Genomic DNA, 27,786 nt, shown 5'->3' on the forward strand with positions numbered 1-27,786 from the left:
GTAAAGCATATTTTGACTCAATTTTATGGATTATTATGCATTCTAGATTATTTTGTGTCACTACCATTTACTAATTAGGACATATCTCAGTTTTATTTGAAAATACTAGCATATTTTGAGATAGCAACAACATTAGCAAACTTTTATTTTCTCACAACATTTGTAAATGGTGACGAAATGTTTTACATGAGTATAATTGGAAGTGTTGTTTTAGAAGCCACCCTTAAGTAGGCTTATAGCTATAAGATCTAAAACATTCTAAAAGGAGTTTGGGAAACAGAAAAAGTAATTTTAGATTTTGATTATTATCTTGAACAAATTACACAATTAGCAGAGAAGAGTTTTACCAACGAAGATTCTAAAATATAGTTGATGAAGTCTTATAAACTACACTAAGTAGAATGCAAGATACCGACATGCTAATGCCATTTAAACCCTTTACTAAATATGAAAATAAATAGTGATTAGTTTTTAAAAAAATCTACAGAAAATCAAAAAGATGTTGGTGAAAAAGAAAATCATATTTAAATGGAGAATGATATAAATATGGGTATTGTCTATTAGTTTATAGATGGATTATTTTAATGGATGTTTAGCCAGAGATGCATCAATTAAGATTCTATACAGTACGAAAGACTCTCTTTAAAATACATTTCGTTCATGTTAAAGTATCAAAATAATCCTGTGAGAGCTTACTATGAGCTCAAGGCTCTTCAGCTAAAAAAAAATACATTTTCTATCTACTTCAAAATGATTACATAAATTATTGCAGTAAAAATCTAAGAAAGAATAGACTCATTTATGGAAGAATCTGGTAACAGTGAAGACAGAAAAAAAGGAAGTTCATAGACAAAAAAATAGGAAAGACGTTCAAAGCTAAATAAAAGCGCTAGTGAACTTACAATTTATTCGATTATTACTGTTGATTAAATGTGCCATGATTTTATCCCATAAATTCTTTTAGTGATAGATAAAAAATATAATTACTGGAATTGTATGCAAAAGGGATATAAAACGATCAATGACTTTTAAAATGATGCTTTGAAATTGATGGCAGAAGTAAATAATTTGAGAGATCGTTATTTAAAATAAATGAAAGCAATAAAAGATTCTATCCCTGAAGTAGAATTAAATTTACAGTTCTAAAGAATAACTCAAATATTCCTTCTATTCATCGCAAACGATTGTAATAAAGCAATGAATTTAGAATTGTTGATAGTAGATTTAAAAAAGAGGGATTCTTTAGCTGAAAGTGACTCACTCAAAAACACAAATTTAATCAAAGGAGAAATTTGTATTTTAGAAATAAGCTTATCTGAAAGTTTAGGTAGAATTACAAATGTTAGAGATCAAAAAGCTGCATAGTTTTTTGGATACCACTAAATTGAAGATTTCAAAAAAGTTAATTCTATAAATGAGCTCATGCCATAATTTATTGGAAAAGTTCATAACTCATTAATAAAAAGCTATATTAAAGGTCTAACAGTTAGGTCTTAAAACGGAGACAGCGTAGTGTAGACATTTATGAAGATGAAAGATGGGTATATTCATCCTATTAAAGTACATTTTAACTTCTCTTTTTTAACTTCTATGGAAGATTTTAGAATGCATGGAATACTCCTTAAGAAAGTTGAGGACTAGAGTTATATCATTTTTAATAGAAGTGGAAAGATATTTGGAATTACTGCAAATATTGCATAAATCTTTTTTAAATAATTTCGCCATTTTCCAAAAGGCGAAGTTGCTATTTAAAATTTAAATGCTCTCATGCTATTTCCAAAAATTATTAAAAGAATTTTAAAACATCGCTAAGCCATCTTAGAAGATATCAAAAATAGGTTTTTAGCAGACAAAGTATGCATTAAATATGAAAATGATGTAACAAATAATCAAACAAAAAGTGCCTCCACTATGACTTCATTGATCGAAGATAAAGGATCGATGAAATTTTTCTCCAACCCATATTTGGCTTTAAGAAAATTTAAATAATTTTTAAGTAGAAAATACAATTAAAACTAAGCCTAATCAGTTTACAATAAAATTGATATTTTAGACAAATATTGCTTGCAGTTGTTAAAACAATTTGAAAATTTTGACTTTGAAAAAGATAATAGTGCGCACTTTCAATCATCAGAGGCTCTCGTTTCTGTAAGAAGCGCTGGAGATTAAAGCAAGGATGAAAGTAATCTTTTTAATTTAAAATCATTTACAAAAACTGTAAACCCTCTACAGCAAAGTTAGAATGCTATTGAATACAAATTGAACTTTTCTTACGAAATTTAGTATTGCTTTTTAGATCAGACAGAATAATAAACTAAGTCTATCAGCGGTAATAAAAAAACTTCATAATCTAACAGCTAGAATAAGAAATAAAATAACAATATAGAAGAATTTTAAGATATATTTTTTGTAATTAAAATTCGAGATGCTTCTACAAAAGTATGCTCTAAACATGCTAAGTTAAAGCCTTTAAATAAGTTTATTAATAATTTAGCAAGTTTTTTTAATTCGACTACTTCTATAGTTTAGTTTGCCAATGGATTAAACCTTTTAACTGAGTAAAATTTTAATCTATAAGATTAAAAAAGTATCCAAAAAAGCAAAGTTTTTACTTCAAATATTTAATCTAGTTAAATGCAAGGTGAAGCTAATAAAATTAACTTTTAGCATAGCTTTAGTATCGATGATTATATGCCATAATATTCATTACAGATAAAAGAGCAGCTTTCTAAAATACCTAAAAAACTTATTTCTCTTCTCTCCATGAATAACTAATAATGTAATTTTCTTTAATTATTTTTAATATTAAAACAAATTTTAAAATTTTACTTTTTAAATCCATTTTTTTTAATTAACAGCAATTGATGGGGAAAAGAATCAGCAAAAGGGTAAAAATAAAAAATTAAAGCTTTCAGATTAAAGTCTAGATTAGTCTTTTGAGAGTGATAATAAAAGCGAAAATGGAAGATATGAAAAAATTTTGAAGAAAGCTATAGAATAGATTTATAGTAACAGAAATAGTACGGAATACCTAGATTCTTGCAATCCGTAAATAGAAAAAGTTATAAGTAGTTTTGATATTTCTATAAATTAAGTGATGTCTCTTGATCCTAATTATCACATAAAAAAAATTATTCAGAAAAGGTCTACTTTATCTGCATTTAGTTTGGCATTAGAGATTAAATTTACTGAAACAGTTTTATAAATAGCTCAAGATACAAAAGCATAAAAATAAATGGAATAGGTTTAAAAAAACGAAGAAATTAATTAAAATCCAATCATGACTTTTAGATAAGATCATGAAATTGACTTTGAAAACTTGAATGATACTTCTAATGATAAAATACCCTCCAAAAATTTGGATATTCTTGATAGCAAAACTCAAAGAGAAGAGGCCAAAAAGGTTTTTATATAAAATATTTAAGATGTTGATAACTAATAAATTTAGTTAGTTTTTAATAATTAATAAATATTTGACCCATCACCAAAAAACCAAGAATATATTAATACATTAGTCAATCAAAATATTGATGAAAATTAATAATTCTAACCTTTTTAAGTTATCGATTTAGATTAGCAAAAATCTAATATTAACACTTTTGCAGATTTATCTGCAAGACCAATTATTAAGTAAACAACAATGGATACTAACGATCTTAATACGAAATCACAAATAGCAACAGAGATATATAATTAAAGATACCAAGATAATAAAAGCTGTAAAATTATTTATTTTAAATTTATAACTAAAAAATTTTAATTTAGATTAAATGTATGAAATGAATAAAGAAGAATAAAATTATGAAAAAGGCGATTTAAATGTGAAATAATAAATCCCTAGCTAAAAAGATTTCTAAATCTTAGTTAATAATAAGGAATAAAAAGCATCTTTTTAGGAAAATAAAAAATAATAGAGTACTTTTAATTCATCTAAAAAACAAGATTTTGAAGGTGACGGAACTTCTAATGAAATTATTTAGTAAGAAGCAGTAGCTAAAATTTTAAATTAAAAAGGAATGGTAAAAGGTTTAGACAGTATAAATAGAAATAGTGTTAGTTCTTCTTCTAAAACCTAAGGTAGCTATGCTGGAGTGTTTCTAAAAGGTAATTTTGTTTAGATTTTTGAGAGTCATTTAACTTGATAATTTAATCAAATTTTATAAAATAGAAATTATTTTAAGGTAGAAGATGCCTAAATCAGCTTTATAATATCGGATGCTTTTAATTTTCTTTTTAATATCTTTCCTATCATTGAACATTATAAATTTGATTATAATTTAGACTGATATGCAAGTAAAATAATTAAAATTATTTTTATTATTATTATTTTATGCAAAAAAACAAGATAAAATTTATCTTTTGATGGGGTGTTAAAATTTTTTAATATTTGAAATTTAATTGAAAAATCAAATTTTAAAATTACCTTAAAATTATAAACTTGATACTTTTACATTTTATTACCCCTTTTTTGATTTTAAAAGCTATATAATATTTAATTTTTTAATAATTTGAATAAATATTTAGATATTTTCGAGTAACGTTACTATTTTAAGATAACCACGCAAATTTTTAAGAGATTATGGCAAAGTATTATTTGGATTTTATATTGAATTAGAAATTTAGTTGGGATACCTATATGATCCTTAAGGAACTATTTCTACAGCTTCTGCAGATTACTATAATTCTGGTATATAAGAGTACAATACTTTAATTTAGGAATACTCTTAACAACTTATATAGCTTTAACAACAATAGTAGCTTAAGAATGCATAAAAAGATTAAAGTTACTAAATATACGTATTAAGACTATCTTAATAAATAAATATTTCTTTTGATTTACTTTTTACTCAATAATAGTATTATGTGAATGGAATAAGTAATTCAAGATCTGATTCAGATAGAGCTGATTCTTTTTTATATTTAAGATAAAATTATTTTTAATTTAGCACACAAGTGATAAATGCTGTAAACTTCCTAGTTACTGATACTCTTAATGCTGTTGATAGTCTAATTAACAAATTCACAATTGTGGTTATTTGTGCTCTTCTCGGTATCATATTAATTTCTTTGATTTCTCTGCCATTACTAAAGGCTGTAAACTTTTATGAAGAAAGAATTATGATGGTAGTCACAAGGATAAGCTTTGACTAAGCTGAAAATGAAAAATGCAAGCTCTAAATTTGCAAGCAACTAGTAAAAATAGAAAGTATTGATTGGTTAAACTACAACTACTTTGATATTTTTAACATGCAAATTTAAAAAAATAACTTAAACAGCAGCATAGCAAGATCCACTAACAACCAAGGATAAAACTACCTCAGCACATTTAATTCTAAGATAAATTAATAGAAAACATCCAGTTAAGCTTTTAAAAATAAAAATATGGCAAAAAAAGAATTATAAGAGAGCTAAATTACTATAAGTAATAATGTCTCTTTTAATAATATGACAAATACAAACGATATAGTTAAGGAATAGTTAGTTTCTGAATCTAATTTTTAAAATAGCAAACTATCTCAATTTTTAAATAATAAGAACAAGAACTTAAAAGAGACGAAAAATATATCAAAAAGTAATTACCATTAAAAAAATTAAGGTAGCAACAGTCATAATAAAATTGTGAAGAATACTTCTTTACTTCAATCGAAAATAATAAATTAAAGTTTAAGAATTATTGACAGATTCTTAACACTTCTTGTTTTAACTACATTTAATTGTATATATTTCTTGATCATAATTATTTATTTAACTCAAAGTAACGGCTAGCTCAAAATTCCTGTTCAAGTAAATTAGAGCAGTATTAATTTGCATATAATTATGACTAATTTGAAGATAGCAACCGAACTTTTGTCCTTTGATTATTATATTTTAGATGGGCTTTGGCCAGAATATTAAATAACAAATCTATAAGACTACTTTAATTAAGTTAACAGTAGCATTAAATAACTTATTTAAATTAATTAGTAAACTACTGATGTCCTTTATGGTAGTAACCCTTTTCCAACTAGTATATTATCTTAGTTGAAAGATATTTAAGAAGGTAGAGGTTGTTAATATTTAGTGACATATCCTTGCTAGAACTCTACATAAGAACTAGGAATATCTTAAATAATTACTGAGAAATCGTAATTTGTCAGTTAATATCCAGAAGTTTTAGCACCAAACTAACCACCTGTAGATTAGCTAACTATATTTTTAAATGGAATGCCGCATCTAAAAAGTTTTGTATATAGCTTCTAAAGCGAAGATGAATTACTTGATGTATATAGCACAATGACAAATGATAGCATTTCTACAGTTTCATTGAGTATATAAAATTTCCTATAAAACTATTTGATTTATGCAGGAACCGCTTTTACTTTAGTAATTTTGACAGTATTTATTATTCATTGGATTCTCCTTTTTAAAAGAATTTAATATATGAATTTAATGTTAACCATGATCCCAGAAGAAAAGCTGCAAGAAGATATTATTTTACATATGGTAAGATAAGTGCATAGATTATGAATTTAGTTATATTATTTTTTATTTATAATTAAAATTTAAAATATTTTTTTATGTTTAAGTAATTAACTTAATAAAAAACATTTATTTTTTATATGGTTTTTTAATATAAAGTTCTAACTTCTTTTGTATTTAGAATAATAAGTAAATAAATATCATCAATTTTTATTTTTGATTTAAAAAAATAAAATTAATTTTAAATGATAATTTATTTAAATTTATGATTGATTACACTTATTTTATAATTTAATGAAATGAAAGCAATTTATTTACTTCTAACTTTAGTTAATTAATTAACAGGAATATTTTCATAAAATGTAATTAAATAAAATAAAGTTAGGAAATAAATGAATAGATAGAAAAATAATATTCCAAAAAATAGAATTTTTTAAAAGTAAAATATTAATTTTAAAGGTAATATATATGACAATCAATTAAATAATAAATATCTATTTGGCACCAAACAAATATACTAATTTATTAAACAGTACTGAATTAAATTCAAAATATAAAAAAATGATAGAATAATTAAATAGCAATAAATAAATTAATAAGCCAGGTTTATTCAATATACACAAACAATTTAGATATTGTTATTGTTTGTTATTTAATTGAATTAATAAGATCTACAAAAAAATTTAAAGTTTTTTTTAATTCAATAAATATTACAACTATAATGAGTGATAGTAAAAATAGTAGTCCTGGAAATGATTATGAGGAAGTAGTTATTAGTGACAGGAGAAGCATTACAAGCGATGAAGAGGACTCAGAATACTAAGTTAATCATTTATAAAATTAATTTTAGACTCAATAAATAAATTTATAGGAACATGACTTATAAGATTAATAAGAATATCAATTAGTTAATCAATATCAACCGAATATGCAATTTAGTGATGATAATAAAGATAATCATATAAATCACCTAGCTAACCAATAAGTATAAGTATGTAATGTAGGAGAAAATGTAGTATAGTAAAGGATAGAATTAGAGCATGTTAAGCAGAGACTCTCTCAATTTGATATTAGAGATGGAAGTAATAATTAAAAACATTTAAATACAAAAAGATAAATAAATATTTTTAAATAAATAGACAATACTCCAAATTCTCCCTCATATTTAGTTTTTGCTCCAGAACAGCTAAAATTGAAGTAATATGAATATAAAAAAGATAAAAAAATGGCAAATTTCATTTTGTTGATTCATTATTTCGTTTATTTTTGTGAAAGATTTAAAAGATAATCACATTTGACTTCTCAAAAATATTTGCATGAAGAATATTAATTACATAATTAAAATATATTATTTTTACTTTGTCTAACATATTATCTATCTATATAAAAGCTAAAATCATGGGAATGAAAAAGTAGAAAAGCATTTATTAAAATCTTTAGAAGAATTTTCGCCGATTTCAAGGATGGAGGATTCAAGAGGAGATATGACAGTATAAATATTTGATTTGAGTATGGTTTAAGGTAGGGATTAGCACATAGGTTCAAATTAAAATAATTAAGGTAGTTATAGCTCTAGAAATACTAAATCTACTTTTAGCAATCTAGCTAATTCACATTAAAATAAAGAATAAAGCAAGAATGGAAGTTAAGGTCCCTTTTCAAATTAATAAATTTCAAATGCTCCACTACCTCCTACATTGACTCGATTGAGTAATAATTCAAAGTAAGAATAGAAGACTTAAAAACTTAGAGAGCGATTAGAGAAATATAGTCATTAAATGATGAATAATATAAATTTATAAAAGACTTCAAGTGATGCAGCTTAACAAAAATAAAATACTAAAAATTCAATTGTTTAATCAAAAAACTCAGTTAGCAACTTGACGTAAAATAAAAAAGGATCTACAAAAAGTAGTAAAATTTCTACTCCAATAGCCAAAAAAAGTGCTTTAAACAATAATGAAGGAAAATAGTTTGAGGTTCAAGTTGAACAAATAAGAGAGAAATCAAGCAATTCTTACTAAAAACCTACATATAGTTCTACTAAAAAACAAGAATATTCAAAAACTGAAAGGACAACTCCAAATAATGCAAATAAATAGAATTAAGCAAGTAGTAGTGTAAAGCAAAAATAAAATTTGTAGTCATCTATTTAATAACAGTAATAAATTTCAATGTAAATCCAAAAAAAGATGACTCAGCCTTTAAATTAACCTGATAAAACTACACAAAAAAAACATCAAAATATAGTTTAAGCAAAGTTTTTATTAACTTCTCCACAGAAAAATAAAGTTTAGTAAAATAATTTCTTAGGAAATTTACCTTCTTAGAGATCATCCTAACCAAATATAAGTGATTCTAAGAGTACTAACCATAGAGAAGCTCCATATTAAAGGTACTCAGATATAATAAGCACTAATTAATATAGTAAGTAAAAAAGTTAATCACCCTCTGATAGAGCTAGAACAACTGTAGGCGAATCATATAAATAAAATTTGAGTAAGAAATAAATGTCTGATAAAAATAGTCAAAGAAAATTATCTGATAATATGAATAATGTTTCTCTAAAAAAGAGTTATTCCTAAGAAAACATTAATCAGTAAAGAAGAGATTCTTATAGTAGTCACCAATCAGCAAATGTGTAGGTACCTAATGATAAAAATAATATAAATGGTTAGAGTAAACTAGATTTAATAAGCTTAAGATAATTATACAGAGATAGTTTAGATAACTATTTTGTGAGATAGAACATCGATTATAACTAGAGTTAAGAATAAATGGATAAATAATAAAAAGAAGATGAAGGAGATGAGTTTGAGATTAATATTTATAAAAATTAGTCTGATAAATTCTCTGCCTAAAAAAATAAAAATATAGATGATGAAGATGAATAGCTTGAGTTTCCTTAGCTTTACCATATTAATAGATCGTAAAGTTAGCATAACCAAAATTATATTTAGAATGAAAATAATAATTTAGATGAAGATGGAAAAAATAATAGCCAAAATTTAATTAGGAGATCATACACGCAAGATAATATGCTCAACAATATCTCAGCTTAGAATTCTTCACAAAAAGGAAATGAATAAAGCTTATTCAGTTAAAATTAACCTTAGAGCTGTTATAATAAAGACTATGTGTAAGCTTAAAATAGCAGTAAGGACAATATTCAATATACCAAGGAATTTACTGAAAATAGTTTTAATCAAAGTCATTCAAATTATTATAAACTAACTAACTTAAAGGAGTAAAAAAATAACCCTAAAAATACTCCTTTTCACAATAATTATAATAACAACAACAATAACCAATAATTGACAGGAGATTCAAATTTTACCAGCTACACAAATGCTCTCTCAGTAGTTACAAATTAGGGTTAAAAAGTTATTTCAAGTGCAAAATATATTGATTAAGATGAAGATGAAATTATAGATAACAGTGAATAATAATTTATATCTCAAAGAGCTACAGAAAGTCATAGTAAAAATCAAGATCATCAATAATAAATTGATTTAAAAAGCTATAACGTACCTCCAAAGTAAAGAAAAGCAAGCACAAATTATATTCCAAGAGAATCTCCTAATCGACATACATAAATATCACCTAAGTAACAAAAATAAACATAATACTAATAATAAAATAATTATAATCATAACAGTAGTAATCATATTGATTTAAGAAAAAGTAATAATTATTTTCATCCTTTAAACAATGAAAAACCTGTCTCTCAGCGCTACAGTGATTAAATTGATATTAGAAAGAAAACAGAATTAAATAATAAAACCAATACTAATTGCAGTAATAACAGCTTAAATATAAATAATCCAATTTGCTTATACAATTTAAGTAAAGAAAGCAGTAATAAAAATGTGAAAAATAGCAATAGTAACACGTATAATTAAAACTATTACAGCTTAAAAGAAGGATAAAATTAGAGTGCATCTAGAAAATAAAATAATAAGCAACAATCACCTTTTACATAAGAAGACTCACCTGTTAAATTGGTAAATAAAAACCAGATTTTAAATGATTTAAAAAGATAAGCTTAAAATTTACAGAAATAAATTATTGATATTAGCTAGAAATCTAAAAGAGCAGGCAATACCTAATCAATACATTCAATTGATAAAGGAAATTAAAATTCATATAGCTACTAAACTCAAAGATCTCACCCTATATTACCAAACGACTCTTAAATTGGCTCCTAAAGTTAAATAACTACTTAAAATTAATATTACTTGAAGAATGCAACAAATTAAAATTAATCTATACATAATATAAATTCTAACACTGCTCATAATAGCAATTCTAACACTAACACTAAAACTAATACTAAAGAGCAATTCTATTCTTAAAATTCCTAATACCAACAACTATTTTAGTAAAAGTAAGCAGGTAGAATTTATTCTCAGAGAGATGCAGCCAATAAGAAATAGAAATTTATAAGAAATTCCAATGATTTTTAAAATTAGAAAGTAAAATTTTCAAATTTATTATTTTTTATTTTTTTTTTAATTGATAATCATATTTAATTATCATATTTGGTTTAAGATAAACATAATAACCAAAAATTATATATATAAAAGTAGAGTTAAGGAGATTAGCAATCTACAAACTATGATTTATCAGAAAATATTATGAATAAACTTTACCCTGATCAGTAAACAAAAGATTAGAATTTTAAAATAATATTAAAATATATTTTTTTAAAATAGAAAGAAAAATGCAAGCAAGAGTAAAGAAATTTAAAAATAGAACTCTAAGACATAAAATAGCATTTACGATACAAACATTGATTACATTTTAAAGCTCTTAAAGGAATCGAGCACTATTTAATAATAAAATTCTATAATATAATAAAAGAATAATTAAAACGCTAGTTTTTGCACTTTAAATAATAAATATTAAACCAGTTAGCAGTAAAAAACTAACTAGTAATAACAACAATAATAATAATAAACTTTATAATCAAAATCGCCAACACAAACTTCTCCTCCTTTGGTCAGAGAGTAATTTTCTAAATATCTTCAAATAGTGTAAAAGAAAACTTAAAAAAGCCCTTAAGCAAAACAAGGGCCAGCTCTAGCATAAAAAGATTAGATAGCTCAAAGAATTTAATAAATAGAACAAGAAATACCTAAAATATAATTATAAAAAAATTAAATTGCTTTAGAAAACAATATGTTGGAATAACAAAACCAACTTTTAAAGTAGAATTTACAAAATATTTGAAACAAAAATTAACTAAAATATTTATCAAAAACAAGCATAAAGGAAGGAAGATAAAATTAATTAAATTATATCATTAGAATTATAGCAAATTGTAAACAATTTAATATATAAAAAGAAAATTATTTATTTCTATAAAATTAAAAATTAAGTTAAAAATTATTCTCTTTATTAAAAAAGAATAGAATTTTTATATTTATCAAACTTATTCAATTTTTTATATATTTTTTACATTTTTCAGATGTAAAAGTAGTTTAAATTTTTTGTGGGCCTATTTCTAAAGGTGTCTTTATAAAATTTTAAATTACTAATAAAAGACTATTAGTTTCTGAATTAAAAATTTAAAAATATTAAAACAAAAAATGAAGGGCTTAGGATCTAAGATTTATTTCAAAACTTATGAAATTCCCTTTAATATTATTGAATTGGAATTTAGTTAAAGTTTATATTTTAAGGAATTATGATTATGTTTGTAATTTAGTAAAATACTTACAAATGAAAAGTGGTAAGTTAAAATTTATCTTTCAAAATTAGTTATTTAGTTATAGTACGCGAATAATACTGAATTACACTTTATTCATATAATTAAATGTAAAATCAAAGTTATATTAATAATAAATAAGCTTATATATATATCTTTTATCAAATTAATACTGACAAATTGATTAATATTTGGAATAAATATAGATTTTTTTGTTTAATAAGGTAGAATGAGTGAAAATAAAAGTAGTACTTCTTAAGACGAGTAAGAAAAAATTCTAAAAGATTTCTAATTAAATAAGATCGATAGTTAACAGCCTTAGCATCTTTAGGAATTTGAATTAATCTAAAACGAAGATAGGTCCTTACCATATGAAAACCATATTAGCTAGTCTTAAGATTTGAGTTAGGAAAATATTCCTGTTTAATAATTAGAAAATAATGAGGCTAATTCTTAAAGTTAATTGCATAAACAGGAAAGTAAAAAAAAATTAAAAGAATTCAATCAACAACGTCAAGCAGGATATAGAGAAAATACTTTATTGAGATTATCATAAATCGAAACAAGAGAAGATAGTAAATAAATCTTCATAAAACTTTTTCTAAATAGATTAAAATTAACATTTATAATAAAGATAGCACTCCAAACACTCCTTTCAATCTTTTTTTTGCTCCAGAGCAGTTAAAAATAAAGTACAATATTTTTATAGCATTTTAATGTTTAAGATAGTTTTTATAAAATAAATTCTATTCATTCTTATAAAATTTAAATGTATCTAAGGCTAGTATAAGCATTCTTATGACGCGCCTATTTTTTATTTTAAAGCATGAATATGATCAACAAACTAATAAAATCATCTTAAAATAGATTTATTTTTTTTAAATTCATTTTGGAATAAAAAAATAGTTAAGAAAAATTCGAAGCTTTGGATAAGATTGAAAAGAATCTTGTTAATTACTTAGAAGATTTTTCTCCTATAGCTAAGATTGAAGATTCGAGAGGTGATGTCACAGCATAGGCTTTTGATTTAAGCATGGTTTAAAGCAAAGATCTTATTTAAAGCCAAAAGATTTTAAGTTAAGGCGGAACTATTAAAACGCAGCCTACTAAGTCTACATTCAGTAATTAAATATAATTATTGCAAAAAAATGAAATGTAAAGCACAAAAAATGCTAAATAAACTTCTAGTGTTGCAGTTTTACCGTAAAATATAAACTAGCCTAATTCTATGACGAAATTATCAGCTAATTCTAAATAGGAATAAAAAGCTCAAAAATTAAGAGAGAGATTAGAAAAATATAGTCACTAAATGATGAGTAATATACAATTGCAAAATAATTAATTAGAAGTTGCTCCTAAAAATAATATTCATACTAAAAGTATGCTATAGCTATTTAATAAAAACGCGAACCAAAAACAATCTGAAAAAAAGATAATTCAAGCTTAGCAAAATTAGCAAATTAACAAGTTCTAAAGTCCAAGCAGTAAAAAAGATATTACTAATGAAATTAAGTAAGAAGAACTCATTCAGTATAAAGAAAGAAAAGAAAAATCATGCACTAGCAGCAACAACTAGGTTAATTCGTTAATTTCTAAAAAAAAGCTAGATCAATCTAAGACCGAAAAAAATACTCCCAACAATCAAAGCAAATAAACTGTGGCATATAATTGTGTAAAGTCTATGAATCAAAATGTATCTTAATCTATTTAGGAGTCAAAATTCAACCACTATCTATTATCAAAATAAATTTCCTAAAATCACAAAGTAGTTGGTGGTAACGTTTAAGCGTTTCAGAACTTAACTTAATCAAAATTTTTATTAAATTCTCCTTAAAAATAAAAATATAATTTAAATAATATGAATGGTAAGAAATAATAATCATATCAAGGAGTTGAATAAGAAGCTCAAAAGATTCCATAAAAAGACTATTCTAGCATGATTTTTGATTTTAATCACTTGTAAAAAGAAACATACTAAAGTTACTCTCCTTCTAATAGAGTAAAAACTGATACAGAAGTTTTAAAAAGGAAAAGCATGCTAGATTGTGGTTAAAAATAAAATTAAAATCAAAGAAAATACTCAGATAACTCTAATGAACTGCAAAAAGGGAAAAGCCTCTCATAAGGTAACTTCGACTCTGATAAAAAATAATCTTAAAATAATAATTAAATGCAACTTTAAGACATACATGAAATTCAAATTGACGAATTTGATAACTAAAAAAGTAGTCCTTCGCATTATTAAAAAATTAATAACTAATCTAAATTTAATCAACAACGCATTTATGAAAATACATAATTGAACAATTAATAAGAATAAAATGATCTGGATTGTGAGGCTTTTACAATCAACATATACAAGAGACAGTATGATTAAATATAACAATCTGAAATAAATCCTCAATGCGATTCGATTGTAGATAAATAATAAAATATGTTGGACAATTCTACACAGCTATTTTAATTTGATTATCAAAAATAAATAAGCAAAGAATAGATAGATGAAATTTAAGATAATAACAGTGAAATAGAAGAAGAAAATAAAATTTATAACTAAAGATTTATTCAGAGATCATATACTTAAGATAATATGATAAGAAATATCTGTTAGACTGATTCTTAGTAATTTAAAGAGTAAAGACAATTTTAGATTTAGGAATAGAAAAACAATTCTCCATCAAATACTATTTAGTATGAATAGGATAAAATTTAATTTTCTAAAGAAATTTTAAGCGAAAACAGTTTCATTTAAGATGAAAACAAATACTTTGCAAATATTATAATTGATAGGAATAGAGAAAAATTAAATAGTAACAAAATAGCTTCACTCTATCATATTAACAATTTTCAGGTTTCAAGTGAATCTAATTTTACAGCTTACACGAATGCAATTTCTACAACTACTTAAGGCCATAAAGCAGTCTCAAGTGCTAAATATATAGATTAAGATGAAGACGAAGTAATTGATTAAAGATTGCAATCATATACTCATCATATGCTTGACGAGAAGCAATAAGATTAAATAATTTAAATAGTTGAATAAAATGTTCAAGAAGATAATTCATCAAACTAAAAACCTATTGCTTCATAAAAAAAAGAACCGATTTAGTTATCATCCTAAAAAAAAATTTAGACAATCTAAATTTAATAAAAAGCTAACTCTGTAAATTTAATGAATAACTAATAAAACTTGGTAATTGAAAATAAAGCACAATCTTAACGTTATAGTGATTAAGTTGATTTAAGAAAGAAATAAGAAAAGAGTACAAAAAATATAAATTATAACAATAATAGCTTGAACAATAACAGTGCTCCTATTTGTCTCTTTAATTTAAACAAAGAATTTATTAACAAAAATACTAAAAATATGGGAAAAAAGAATCAAAATATGACTCTTAATTAGAATTACTTTACTGTATAGAATGAAGGAAATGAGAATACCTCCAAAAAAATGAATTAAACTTAGATAAAAGAAAAAAAACACTTTAGTACATAGGAATCGCCTAATAAGCCGTCCTAGAATTAAAATTTCAGCTAAAAAAATAAATAACAATAAAAAATTGATTAGCTTGTTCAAAATGATTAAAAAATGAATTTAACTCCTAAATAAATTTCTTTAGAAAAATAAGGCTCAAATCCAAAATAGAATTAAAGTAAGCACGTATAAATTTAAATTAATGAGCCATAAAATAATAACTAATTTTAAGCTCAATAAAGCTCTTAATAAAATCTTCATTAATTGATCTTAGATAAGCATTTGGCTTTGGCTGTCTCTCTTCCTGCCACTCCACAAAGCACTCAAAATACAAGTCTCTAATTCTATTAATAAAACTCTTAGTACTCACAGCTATTCCAATAAAAGCAAGCAAGCAAAACTTCATCATTTAAAGAATTGGCTAAAAAAAAAGATAAATTTATAAGAAATTCAAATGATTTTAGCTCTCCATAAGTAAATTAAAATTAATTTTAATACCTAATCTAATTTAATGTTAAAAATAGAATATCAATTTAAATTAGAAGTAAAAAAGTGAAGAAATCAGCTCAAAAGCAAACAATAAATCTGAAAATTAATTTATCACATTAAGCTCTGATTTGTAAATAATTTTAAAATAAAAATATTTTTTGAAATTTATATTAAATAAAATAATTTAGAAAACTTAATTCAACTAAATAAAAGACTCAATAGCTTTGTAAAACATTAAGCATAATTTATGAACCAAATAGTGAGGTTGCATGCTAAAAATAATCAAAAGATCTTGCTGAAAAAAGGCTATCTTAAAGATCTCAAAAAGATAATGAAATTTAAAGCACAAAAAGTCATTTTTAGTTAACAATGTAGTCTAAAAATCAATAAAAATAGATAACTTAGGAATCATAATAATCATCATCTTTAAATAGTTTAATACCTTCAGTTAGAGAATCATTCTCAAAATAACATTAAATGATGATTGACAAACAATAAAAAAGCCCCTCAGTTAAACTTAAACCATAAGCAATTTCAAAAACTGACAGAGACCACTTAAAAGATTCAGAAAAAGATTAATAAAAGCAAAATTTAAATAGGTATTCATCTCAAAAGTTTATATAATTCAGTTAATAAACATTGAAGACTTCACCAGAATTAACTTAATTTAGTTAGCCATAAAAAAAAATATCACAATCAAAAACTATTTAAAATTTCAAAAGCCAAGCTTACTAAAATATGATAGATAAGTACGGCTAAGAGTAACAATTAATTAAAGAAATTTTACTTCACCAGACAAAGTGTAGTTGATTAAACAAGCAAAACATTCAATTATATTATATAAATTATTTCAAGATATATTATATTAACAATTTTTAAATTATAAGTATTTTTATACTGCATATTTAAATTAATTATTAATTAATTATATATGAGTAACTAGCTCTTTCCTATATAAATAAATCTACCTTGTTCACTCACAACAAACAAACAAATAATTTTGTAAAAAGTGATTACTGATTTAGAAATGCTTTTTATATATTTTTGATTTTTATCTACAAATTTTATATCTTAGTTTATGAGAAATTTATATTTTTAGAGATCTATCTTTTTACCACAAAATAAAAAAATAGTTATTAAAAGTTGACCTAGTAATAAGCAGATTTTGTCTCTATTTTGTATATTGATAGAAACAAAATGTATTATAAAACACTTAATATTTTATATTTGAAAGTAAATATTTTTCATAAATCAACTATTTTAGGGAATATACTCAGGAGGATCAAAAAATAATTCAACATATTTTGTCTACAGTTACTGATAAGAAAAAGAAGGTTAGTTTCATTTTGTCTTTAAATTTCCAGATTTTAAAAATTTTTATTACTTTTTTCAAGATAGCCATTGAAACAATTTATAAAGAACCTAGCAGTAGGAAAAAGCAAGAAATTCAACAATTAATAGAAAGTACTTCATCACTCCCATTTTTCGATGGTTATATTTAAGCAGGTTAGGCAGATATCCACGTTTAATGTTGCAAACGTATGAAATTAGAAGTGTACTAAAAAGGATAAACAGTATTTTAAATAGGTATATAAATGCATAAAAATAACTTTAGCTGAATAATTAAATATATTAATATAGGAGAATATGGTTAAAAATTTTATTTGATATTGCATGGAAGTGTTTCGGTGTCTATAAAAATGCCTGGATAGCAAAATATTTATACAAGTAAAAATCAAATTAATGTGACTGATGCTAATCTCGAAAATATGATTAATGAAATGGAAGCAAATAATTCTAATTCCTTTAGCAGTAATTAATAGAACAGCAAATCGATTGTAGAAAATAGTATATAATAAGGCTAAACACCTCATAATAAGCAAAAATCAATATAAATGCTTTAAGTTGCTGTACTTAGAGATGGCTGCTAATTTGGTGAAATGGCTTTATTAAATAACTAACCTAGACTAGCAACTATTTAATGTTTAGAGGATTGCATTTTTGCAATTTTAGGGAAAAAAGACTTTAAAGATGTTCTTAAAAAGTTCGAAGAAGAGAAACTTCATAAAGAAATGGAATATCTTTCAAATCTTCCTTATTTTATTTCTTGGAATATCAATCAATTAAAAAACCTTTTCTTAAACTCTAGAAGAAAAGAATATGTAAAAGACTAATACATATTCCAAGAAGGTGATAAAATAGATGCAATTTACATTATCAGAAATGGAGATTTTGAGGTAATTTATAAATATTTTAAATATCTTTTTGTAACGTAGTTTATTTATATCTTAGCAAAGTAAGATGTTTTCAAGAAAATAAAATATAGATGGATTGAATTTAGAAGCTGATGAAATACAAATATTTGATGAGAATGAGCATTTAAATAAATATGAAACATTTAAAAAAGACATGAAAATCAGTATTTTAGAAGAAAAAACTATGGTAGGAGAAGAAGATATTCTGTAAAACAGCACTAAGAGAACTTTTAGTGTAAAATGTACTTCGTTAAATGGGATAGCTATTAGGATAGATAAAAATGAATTTTTATATAGAGTTATGCTTGAAGAGTCATCTAAAATATATATTTTAAAACAATTAGAGATAAAAGAAAAATCTCTACAGCAAAGGATTTAAGACATTAAATTTAGATTAACATAATTTCAGAACTATTTCTATTAAAATTCTAAACATAAGGAATACCTCAGATCAAAAATATAATCTTAATCATCTAAATTATTTATAAACCATTAATAACCTTATAGAATTACTAAAAAATAAGCTTATTTAGAGCAAAATCAAGGTGAAGAGTCAAAGCTTAAGTAAATTACAAACTCTTCTATAGCTTCTACAAGTGAGTTTACTACAAGAACATCTATTCCTATTCAAATAAATTCTTTTACGGATGCTTATAAGTAAAATACCTAACATGTTAAAGCCAAAAGAATGGCTCGTTCTTAATCATAGTAAAGCTATTTAAAATTATCTGCGTAAAATATTGATGGCTAAGAAAATAAAAATCTGATAGATAATCAAGAAAATAAAAGTCAAATGATAAATCAATAAAGTGTTGTTCAATTCATAGATCCTGAAAGTATATCTTATTTGTATAGTTTATAAAATTAAATAATTTTACTGTTAAGCAAAAAGAAATTCAATTTAGAGAGCTTAATCATAAGCTAATCTAAGCTTTTAAGTAAATATTTTATGTCAAATTTATTAAAATTTTATAATTTTTAAATAAAAATATTAAATTAATCAGGATAAGCAAATAAGAAGTAATGATGCCAACATATTTTAAATTATGAAGCAAAGTCTTTAGAATTAAAAGTATAGATCAGGAAGCTATGAGGAAGGAAATAATAATAATAAAAATGAAGTAATTTTGGTGAAAAGAAAATAACCTTTAGAAGAATCTTAAAGACCAAGATTACTATATGGAAACATGGAGCAAGCAATTAAAGCTAATTTTAAAAAAGTTTTTTAAAAAATGATTAGATAAAAAGGTTCGAATACAGATATAAAGGAAATTTCAACATGGAATAAAGTTTCATTAAGCTTTTCTAATTAAGTTTTAGTTTACAATCCAACAGAAGCTCAAAATAAACAAAGAGCCATTTCTGCTTAGAAAAGTATTTAATTTTGTTTTTTATTTTATTTTAAAAATAAATTTAAAAGAACAAGAGTATAAAAACCTGTTAGAAAAAGCACATTAGATGGTTAGAGATCTTAAAGCTATTCCTGATTAGGTAGACTGTTAAAACTTCTAATCGAATAACCTAAATAATAAATAAAATAATAATTTAGCCAACCAAAATCTAAAATAGTATATTATTGAATAAGAAACAAAGCGAAAATTGATTAGAAGCTCAAGTAGCTCAAAAAAATTAATTAAAGTAATGAGAAACTTTTAATCTAGTAGATAAAATATTGAATAAAGCAAATTAGTTGATTGCTCCTTAGAAAATACTGATAATCAAAATAATTAAGAATCTTATCTGAGATCTATTGATTACAATACTTTATCAAAAATATATTACACACCTAAAAAAGCTTCTTCAGCATATAAAACAATATTAAAAATAAGAAAAAAATGAATAATTAAAAATGATTTTATTAGTTTACTTAACAAAAAATTAACTAAAATATATTTTAAATTGTAAAAAGCCAAATCTATATTGATATTTATTTATTTAATTTAATAAACAAATGTATCTATCTGATTGTAAAATTTAGCTAAATTAGTTTCAATTTAGATTTTACTCACTATAACTTCTACTAGAATGCTTAATTGAAAGAAAATTGTATTTCCTAGAGTAGAATTAAAAATGATAACAAAATTTATTTTAATTTAATAGATATTATCTGTATATCCTATTTATTTTTATGCATTTGTATTTCTTTAAGCATATTTAATTTTAAATTTAAATTTTCATGAAAATTTTTCTATATTAGATTAACTTTTTAATACCAGTGAAATTTGAATAGTTTAAATAATTAAAAAAAAATTAGTATCAAATTTTAGAGTCAATTATTTTCATTTTTTTATTGAAGATATGGTCATTAGAAATATAAGATAAAAAAAGTTAAATTATTTGTTTTAACTTAATTAAAGTTTTAAAATAATTACTTTATCCAGTTAAATTAATTAATTAAGTCTAGTATTTTTATTATTTAATACATTTCTATAAAAAATTGATTAAGTTACCTAAGTCAAGTTTAATTTTATCACTACTTGCCAAATGCTATCTAATATAAACCTACTTTACTTTCGATTTTATCAATATATTTAAGGATAAACATTATATTAATATCTGTCTATAATGCTAAATATCTTATCATCTAAAATTTTGATAAAAACTAGGGTAGGTAAATTTAAATAAAAGTAGTTATTTTAAAAATTTTTTTAGGAAACAAAAAAAAGCAAATTACTATGAGCTATTGACTGAATAGTTGATTATGGTTTGATATTTTTATAATTTTTTTTAAGCACCTTGTTAAATAGTTAGTTTGTATTTTACCTACCAACCAATTTGGTTAAACTTGAGTAAACTGATAATAATAATTTTTTTTAATTTATAATATGACCAAATTAATATAAATTTAAATTGATAAATTAAAATATATTTTATATATTGTTTTATTAGCAAGAAAAATTTTAAATATTATTAAAACTAATAAAGAAATTTTTAGAATTAAAGAAGAATATATGAGCAATAAATAAGAATTCAAAGTTCCAAAATTATTAATGCAATAATAAGTTTTATTAACTAATGTATCATTATACAATATGCTTTATACAGCATATATTTATTTTTTAATTTTGTATTAAATATTATTTAATATAAGTTTGATCTATCTTTTTATAAAGTGAATATATTATATTTATTTTTTAAAATTCATCTTATTTAAAGATTTATACTTTAAAATTAATTCCTTAATTTTTGGTAAAATTGTTAAAATCATTAGAGCTATATTTAAATTTTAACATTTCAGTCATTTTTAAATATAATAAAATGATATTAAATGTTTTTTTGTGATAATATATATCTATTGTATTATTTAAATTTCATTTATAAAAAAGTAAGTAAGTAAGTAAGTAAGTAAGTAATTTGTAAGTTTTAATTTCAAAAAATTTGCTTCAATTTTATAAAATTGCATAAACCAATGGAGTCATTAAGGTGCGAATAATTGACATTTAGGAAATGAAGATATGGTTTTTAGACATACAAACAGAAATTTAAAAATTAAGTTTACATTAAGTTGAAGCATTAAAAGTGCTTTAAGAAGTTTATTTAAATATTAGATTGTATATAAGTTAAATAATTGCATCAAACTGAAATTTGCTTAATGAAAAGATTAATGTCGTCATATAAATGATCTCCCTTCTTAGTAACTATAGAGTTCTTTAAATGATCAATAGATAATCTATATTCTTCAGTGAGGGTCTTTTCTTTAGTAATTCTTGTAGTGTCAAGATCAGAGAAATCTTGAATATCAAGTAAATGTAAATAAGTCTTTTCTATTTCTTTATCTGTTTCAATCTATCCATAGGGAGCAAGAGTTGATTCTAATATTAATTCACCTTCGATTTTCATTATTTATTCAAATTCAGCAGCGGTAGGATCTCTGTTTGCGTATTTTTATTCTCTCCAAATACGGAAGGCATTTAATTTTTCAACAGCTTTAGGATTTCTAATTTTACCAACTTCCATTTGCTTTTTCTTTAAGAATTCTTGCATTTCAGCTTCACCCTTGCTTCTTTCACTAACCTAGTATTCTCTGCATATTCTCAAAGTTTCCATATCTCTGTCTAATTGTTCGTACATCTATTTATTAAAATGTTAACTTTTATAAACAAAAATTTCAAAATCTAATAATAATTTACTGATTATTTAAGAGATTCAGGCATTAAGAACTTACTGATTTCGTAATCAAGCATTAATAAATCGTGGTGATTCAATATCTTTTCTTATTAGTAACGAGCATTGAAGATTTTTCTGATAAAAATTTTTAACTATTTTTTAAATTTGTTTTATAAAAGATTGAAGATATTAAAGATTAATTATTAAATTACTTTAGCATCTAACCATTATTGAACAGTCATTCTAGAATCTAAATCTTCAAATACTTCAGGAATTTGAGCCTCTTCAGGATCAATTTAAAGTTTTTCAGGGACATACTTTTTTTTAAAAATATTGATTAAATTAAGAAATAAATATAAGAATTAAAAATTTACATAAGCTTTTCCGTGAATGGAAGTTTAAGTTAATCTATCAAGCTTTTCAGCATAAAGAACAAAACCAGTAATAAGCTTCTTAGGGAGTTTGAAGTCATCGAGTTTTTCGAGTTAATATTTAATTAATTAAATTCTTTATTCTTTGTTTTCTCCATCTCTTAAAGGCTTTTCAACTAGTCTCTATACAGATTTAATTTAATCTGAGAATTCTACCTTAAATTCACATTCCTTTTCATCTAATTATGAACCTAAAGCACTTAATTAATCAATGAATTTTTCCTTTTATTCGTAGGCCATAATGGCATAATTTGAAAAGCTCAATTCATCTTGTTCTCTTTCCTATAATTAAATTAAAAAAAATAAATTATAAATTGTTTATCAAAAGTAATTTTTTTATTTTACCTTAATAAATTTAGTACGATTTTACAATTCTAAAGCTTTGTCTTCAGAGAAAATGAGGTGATTCTTATAACCAACATATAAACTAGCAAAGGTAGAAGTCAAGTTATTTAAATAATTGGTAAATTCTTCCAATTCTTCTGTGGAGTTAACTTCCAAACCATAATCCTTTAAGATTTAAATGATGCTTGCAGCAGATTCTTAAGCGCTTTCTTGATCACCCTTTTAAGCCTTTCTAGAAGCGTTGTAAATTCTTCTGAAAAGATTTTCTAATCTTTGGAGACCTAAAGCACCAAACATGAATAATGTGTGAGTTGAAAGATATTATTGGATATCGAATTCCAAGTTTTCTGTAATGTAGTTATCAAATCTGGACATGAAAGCATGATCAAATTAGTAATATTTTTCTCCATTTTCGGTTACTAAGCAACTCTTATAGTTATTTTTACCATAAATTTGTTCAAGTTTACTTTAGACAATCTAAGTCAAAAGCTTGAGCATTTCTTGTCTAGTTTTTTCAATGATCTAAATAGATAGTTAAAAAACATTTTAAATTTTGATATTTGTTAAATTAAATTATTACTGAGTTCTTGCTCTTAGATTATTAAGATTCTAAGAGGATGGTGAGAGTTTCTTTTAATTCTTCATCATGATTAATGTATTTCTTGAAGAGTTCAAGAGCTTATTCATGAGGCTTGAGAGCAAAGTTTGATTGGATGTTATGTTTTTATCCATTTTCTAAGCTAATTAAATTGGAATATTGGTTGATTCCTTCCTTTGAAATCTTCAAAACCTCTTCAGCAAGTTATTATTAATTTTGAGTATTTTCTGATTCTTCGAAGATACTTTTGCTTACTTTTAAATCTGATAAGAATTCATAAATGTAATCCTTAAGATTATCAGTTACGTTATTCTAAATAATTTATTTAACTTATTCGTTAGTTTAAGTTTACAATATTTCTCTAATACCATCAACCTATTTATTTATTGATATTATTATTTTAAATTTACATCAATAATTCAAAAAAAATCATACCTTGTATCCAGATTCAATGAGTCTTTCGTACCACTTATCAACTAAATTTCCTCTGTAGTCTCCGTATCTAATTTCATATTATTCTCTAGCCTTATTAAACCAATTAACTCTATCACTATATTGTAAATGTAATCTATCAATTAGTTTCTTTCCAAATTCCTTTTCTTCCATGATACTTTCAATTTCTTTTAAATCGAAATTGTAATTTTTAACAAGAGTGCCCTAAATAAATTTAATAAAATTTAAATATTTAAAATAAAATCAATCTATCTATTTAAAAAATGTAATGGATTAATTATGATAATAATTTATTACTCTTGATTCAACTTTAATTTGATTCAAAACGTCCTTGAAGAGAGTTTTAACGTATGGGTTATGTGTTTCAATAATGTTGTCTTTGTTATCAAAAGGGAAGAATAAAGGATATTGAAGACCAGGATAATCTCTGATGGTAATTTCTTCTAATTTATCAGATTCAACTAATCTCTCATCAATAATCTTTTGACGGAGTTTCATAAAGAAATCTTCCTTCTTTTCAACAGCTGCAACTTGAGAAATCTTTTTAATTTATTAAAGACGCTCATTTCTGAAATCTTCAAAAACTTAAGCAGAAAATTCATCAACTTTTTATTCAACAAGTTATTTGTTGGAGAATAAGTTATCAATAGCAGCCTTTCTAACTTCATAGAAGTTCTTGATGCTGAATTCGCTGCCACTGAGTTAGCTCAAACGGTTGAGCTTTTCAATTTTCTTTCTGTTGAGCTTTTCCATGAGGTAGAATTTTTCTCTAAGATCTGCAATATTAATTGCAGGACTCTTGCTGTTGATATTGTGGCTTTACAAGAACTCTTCAACATCATATATTTGAGAGTTTCTTTGGTAAGCATCTCTTAAGTTGTCTTAGTTTAAGTAATATCTGACAGTGTCAGGGTAATCTCTGTAAAAGTCTTTAGTAGGATATAAGCAGTTTTCTTTTAAGTCACCTTGATATTCAGAAACACCTTCAAATCTCTTTTCTTCAACCAAAGGTCTGAAGTAACTTTCAACTTGATCTTTACTGATTTAAGAAAGTACTTTGTAGTCCCAATCTTTGAAGCCTCTAGCTTCTTCAACAATTTCGGATTAAATACATCTCATAACTTCATTATCAAGAAGTCTACGGCAAGCTACTCTAAATTCTCTTTCGAAGCATTCCTTCCAAGAGGAGTTGATACCTTCTCTAAGAAGTTTAAGGGTAAGCTTCAAAGCTAAAGGAGATTTAGATTCAAGAGACTTGATACAAGCTCTAGAGAAATGAGTATCTTCTTCTCTTAATCTTTCAATAATTTCTTCAATAGAGTTGGCACTGAAGCATCTTCCAATTGTGAAAAGAGGAAGACTAGTAACTGTACCACTAGTTTATAATTCAATATTTTCAAGTCCTAAATCAAACATGACACATTATTCATAGTGGAGCAATCTATTTAAAATTTCGTGAGATCTATTGAATAAATCATCTGCCTTGAATCCTAAATTAGCTCTATCTTGCATTTGATGCTTATATAAAATTTCAGCCATAGCTAATCTTTTGTTTTCATTTCTATAATAAATTTCTCCTTGTTTATGCTTTTTTTTATTAAAATAATACATTTAAAAAATTTAAATAATTATTCTTTAATTTAATTTATTTATAATTTAAAATAAATTGATTACGATTCTGTTGTATACTTCTTCATTAAGTTATGAGAAGTAAGTTTCTTTATAGTACAATTGTTTAGTTAAATCTACGAATTTGTTGAGTCCATATAAATCTTCAGAAGTAGTTTCTTAATCGTGCTTCTTATGGGCGACTTTCCAATTTTCTTCAATATTTTAATGGGTAGCAAACATTCTTTCAAAAGCGATACCAGATCTACTCAAGTCGTAGCCATCAATTTACCATCCGGTTAAAGCTAAGAATGTACCTAATTCCATATTAAGTCTGCTCAAGTAGTAGCTTGCACCAGCATCAGGAATGTAACCTAAGGAAGTTTCATTCAATCTCCACTTAGTATTTTTGCTACCAAGTGCAAAAGGAGCTCTTGTAAAAATACTTGCAGCTGAGCCAGTTATAAGTCCATTAATATTGATCAATAAAGGCTTTTTGAAATTAGTAGAATTTGTGATTTAAATCGCTTTTATCTTAAATTAATAATTACTTTGTTGTATTTTCCAATGAAAATAGCGAAATCATAAAGTTCACGCAAATAATCGAATGCCTTATGAGGTTCTTTTTCAGCAATCTTCTTCATTAAAACTGTATATATGCAAATAAAATATATTTAAGAATGCTGATTGGGAATATGAGTGTGTAGAGGTTTTACATTTAAAGTCTGTTCCTTTAGAGAAAACACCAGCTTCCTTAGAATTTTCTAAAAATACTGCTCTAATACTAGAGTCGATTTCATATGACTTTTATGTAGATATTATAAATTAATTAAAGATATTTGAAAATATAATATCTTAAACAAACAAACAAATGATTATTTATTTTGCTAGATATTTTTTGCATTGTATCAGATCTAAATTTATGCATTTATCTATCTACTCTATATAAATCTAATTGAATCAACACTAAAATAACTAACTTACTTCTAAAAAACGAGTGATTTCCTTTATCATATGTGTATCCAAAGTCTATTATAATTAAAATAAACATTAAAAAGTTCTCCTTAACTGTTTAAAAGCTTAAATCTTATTAATGATAAAAATCTTTACATTCTATTTATACTCGCCATTCAAGTAGCTGAAAGCAACATCACCTGAACGCTTAGCAACAACATTATACTATTTTTTAAAGAATTCATTTTACAATATATTCACAAAATGTTTATTATCAGTTTAAAGCTCATTTTTAATAAATCAGCTTCACTCTATTAATGCCAAATTTCCAGAGAAATCCTCAAAAATAATAATTTATATGTTTATTATTTACCAAATTTTTTTTATTCTTAAAACTTCTGCTCTCAAAATTATTGATAACTGTAGAGTTAGAGACTTTATAACTGCTTTTCAAAGCAAGTCCACTATTATTTTATTTAAAAAAAATAATTTTAACTTAAAGTATTCTTTTTTCTATTATTTAAATTATTATGCCTTTAATTCCAAAAAAATAATTTGGCATGTCTTGAACTAATAAAAAAAGGCTTTAATCAATCCAACATTGAAATCTGTTGGCTCAACTCTAGCATATAAATTCGCCATATAAGTATACTTTTTTAAGTTTTAATTCTGTTGTAAATTCAAACAAAAAAATACCTTGAAGCTAGTAATTTTTTATTCTTGGCTACTTTGAACATTTATCAAAACCTTTTATTTTTACAAATTCTCCTAATTAAACTACGATTGAATATTGATTTGCAGTATTTTATTAAGATACTAATCTTTCTTTTTTGTTTAATTTATTTTTCTTAACTTTTCTTTTTAGATTCTTTTTCTTTTACTTTTGTTCCCACTTTTAATTT

At 23.9% G+C, this 27,786-nt stretch overlaps 5 protein-coding genes across 5 annotated transcripts; 4 read left to right on the plus strand and 1 right to left on the minus strand. All coding sequences in view use genetic code 6, as the record gives it.

Moving 5' to 3' along the window:
* Nucleotides 1–177: 177 nt before the first annotated feature.
* Nucleotides 178–6,507, plus strand: TTHERM_000414459 (transmembrane protein, putative; the record flags this gene model as incomplete). Its single annotated transcript, XM_012795422.1, has 5 exons — nucleotides 178–2,779; nucleotides 2,859–3,719; nucleotides 3,766–4,104; nucleotides 4,169–4,293; nucleotides 4,525–6,507. The coding sequence occupies 5 exons, from the start codon at nucleotides 178–180 to the stop codon at nucleotides 6,505–6,507; spliced, it is 5,910 nt and encodes a 1,969-aa protein (XP_012650876.1).
* Nucleotides 6,508–7,060: 553 nt separating this feature from the next.
* Nucleotides 7,061–11,691, plus strand: TTHERM_00414460 (endo-1,4-beta-xylanase xylA, putative; the record flags this gene model as incomplete). The annotated part of the gene is made up of 6 exons (XM_001007211.2): nucleotides 7,061–7,282; nucleotides 7,331–7,541; nucleotides 7,599–7,656; nucleotides 7,850–10,934; nucleotides 11,046–11,119; nucleotides 11,175–11,691. The coding sequence occupies exons 1-6, from the start codon at nucleotides 7,181–7,183 to the stop codon at nucleotides 11,689–11,691; spliced, it is 4,047 nt and encodes a 1,348-aa protein (XP_001007211.2). The 5' UTR covers nucleotides 7,061–7,180.
* A 707-nt stretch (nucleotides 11,692–12,398) lies between these two features.
* Nucleotides 12,399–16,943, plus strand: TTHERM_00414450 (cyclic nucleotide-binding domain protein; the record flags this gene model as incomplete). Its single annotated transcript, XM_001007210.2, has 5 exons — nucleotides 12,399–12,744; nucleotides 12,804–12,861; nucleotides 13,076–16,118; nucleotides 16,169–16,263; nucleotides 16,322–16,943. 5 exons carry the CDS (start codon nucleotides 12,399–12,401, stop codon nucleotides 16,941–16,943), a joined length of 4,164 nt encoding a protein of 1,387 aa, XP_001007210.2.
* A 387-nt stretch (nucleotides 16,944–17,330) lies between these two features.
* TTHERM_000414439 (cyclic nucleotide-binding domain protein) lies at nucleotides 17,331–20,227 on the plus strand (the record flags this gene model as incomplete). Its single annotated transcript, XM_012795423.1, has 8 exons — nucleotides 17,331–17,332; nucleotides 17,398–17,467; nucleotides 17,528–17,720; nucleotides 17,775–18,370; nucleotides 18,426–19,224; nucleotides 19,274–19,326; nucleotides 19,393–19,762; nucleotides 19,809–20,227. Coding segments are annotated over 8 exons (2,502 nt in total).
* Nucleotides 20,228–21,961: 1,734 nt separating this feature from the next.
* On the minus strand, nucleotides 21,962–27,621 carry TTHERM_00414440 (enoyl-CoA hydratase/isomerase; the record flags this gene model as incomplete). The annotated part of the gene is made up of 15 exons (XM_001007209.2): nucleotides 21,962–22,459; nucleotides 22,519–22,647; nucleotides 22,708–22,812; nucleotides 22,870–23,208; nucleotides 23,272–23,793; nucleotides 23,852–24,244; nucleotides 24,305–24,526; nucleotides 24,620–25,909; nucleotides 25,997–26,422; nucleotides 26,482–26,579; nucleotides 26,647–26,734; nucleotides 26,915–26,959; nucleotides 27,041–27,109; nucleotides 27,258–27,348; nucleotides 27,581–27,621. 15 exons carry the CDS (start codon nucleotides 27,619–27,621, stop codon nucleotides 21,962–21,964), a joined length of 4,356 nt encoding a protein of 1,451 aa, XP_001007209.2.
* Nucleotides 27,622–27,786: the final 165 nt, after the last annotated feature.

The sequence above is a fragment of the Tetrahymena thermophila genome (genome assembly GCF_000189635.1).
Source record: "Tetrahymena thermophila SB210 genomic scaffold scf_8254814, whole genome shotgun sequence".
NCBI classification, from domain to species: domain Eukaryota; phylum Ciliophora; class Oligohymenophorea; order Hymenostomatida; family Tetrahymenidae; genus Tetrahymena; species Tetrahymena thermophila.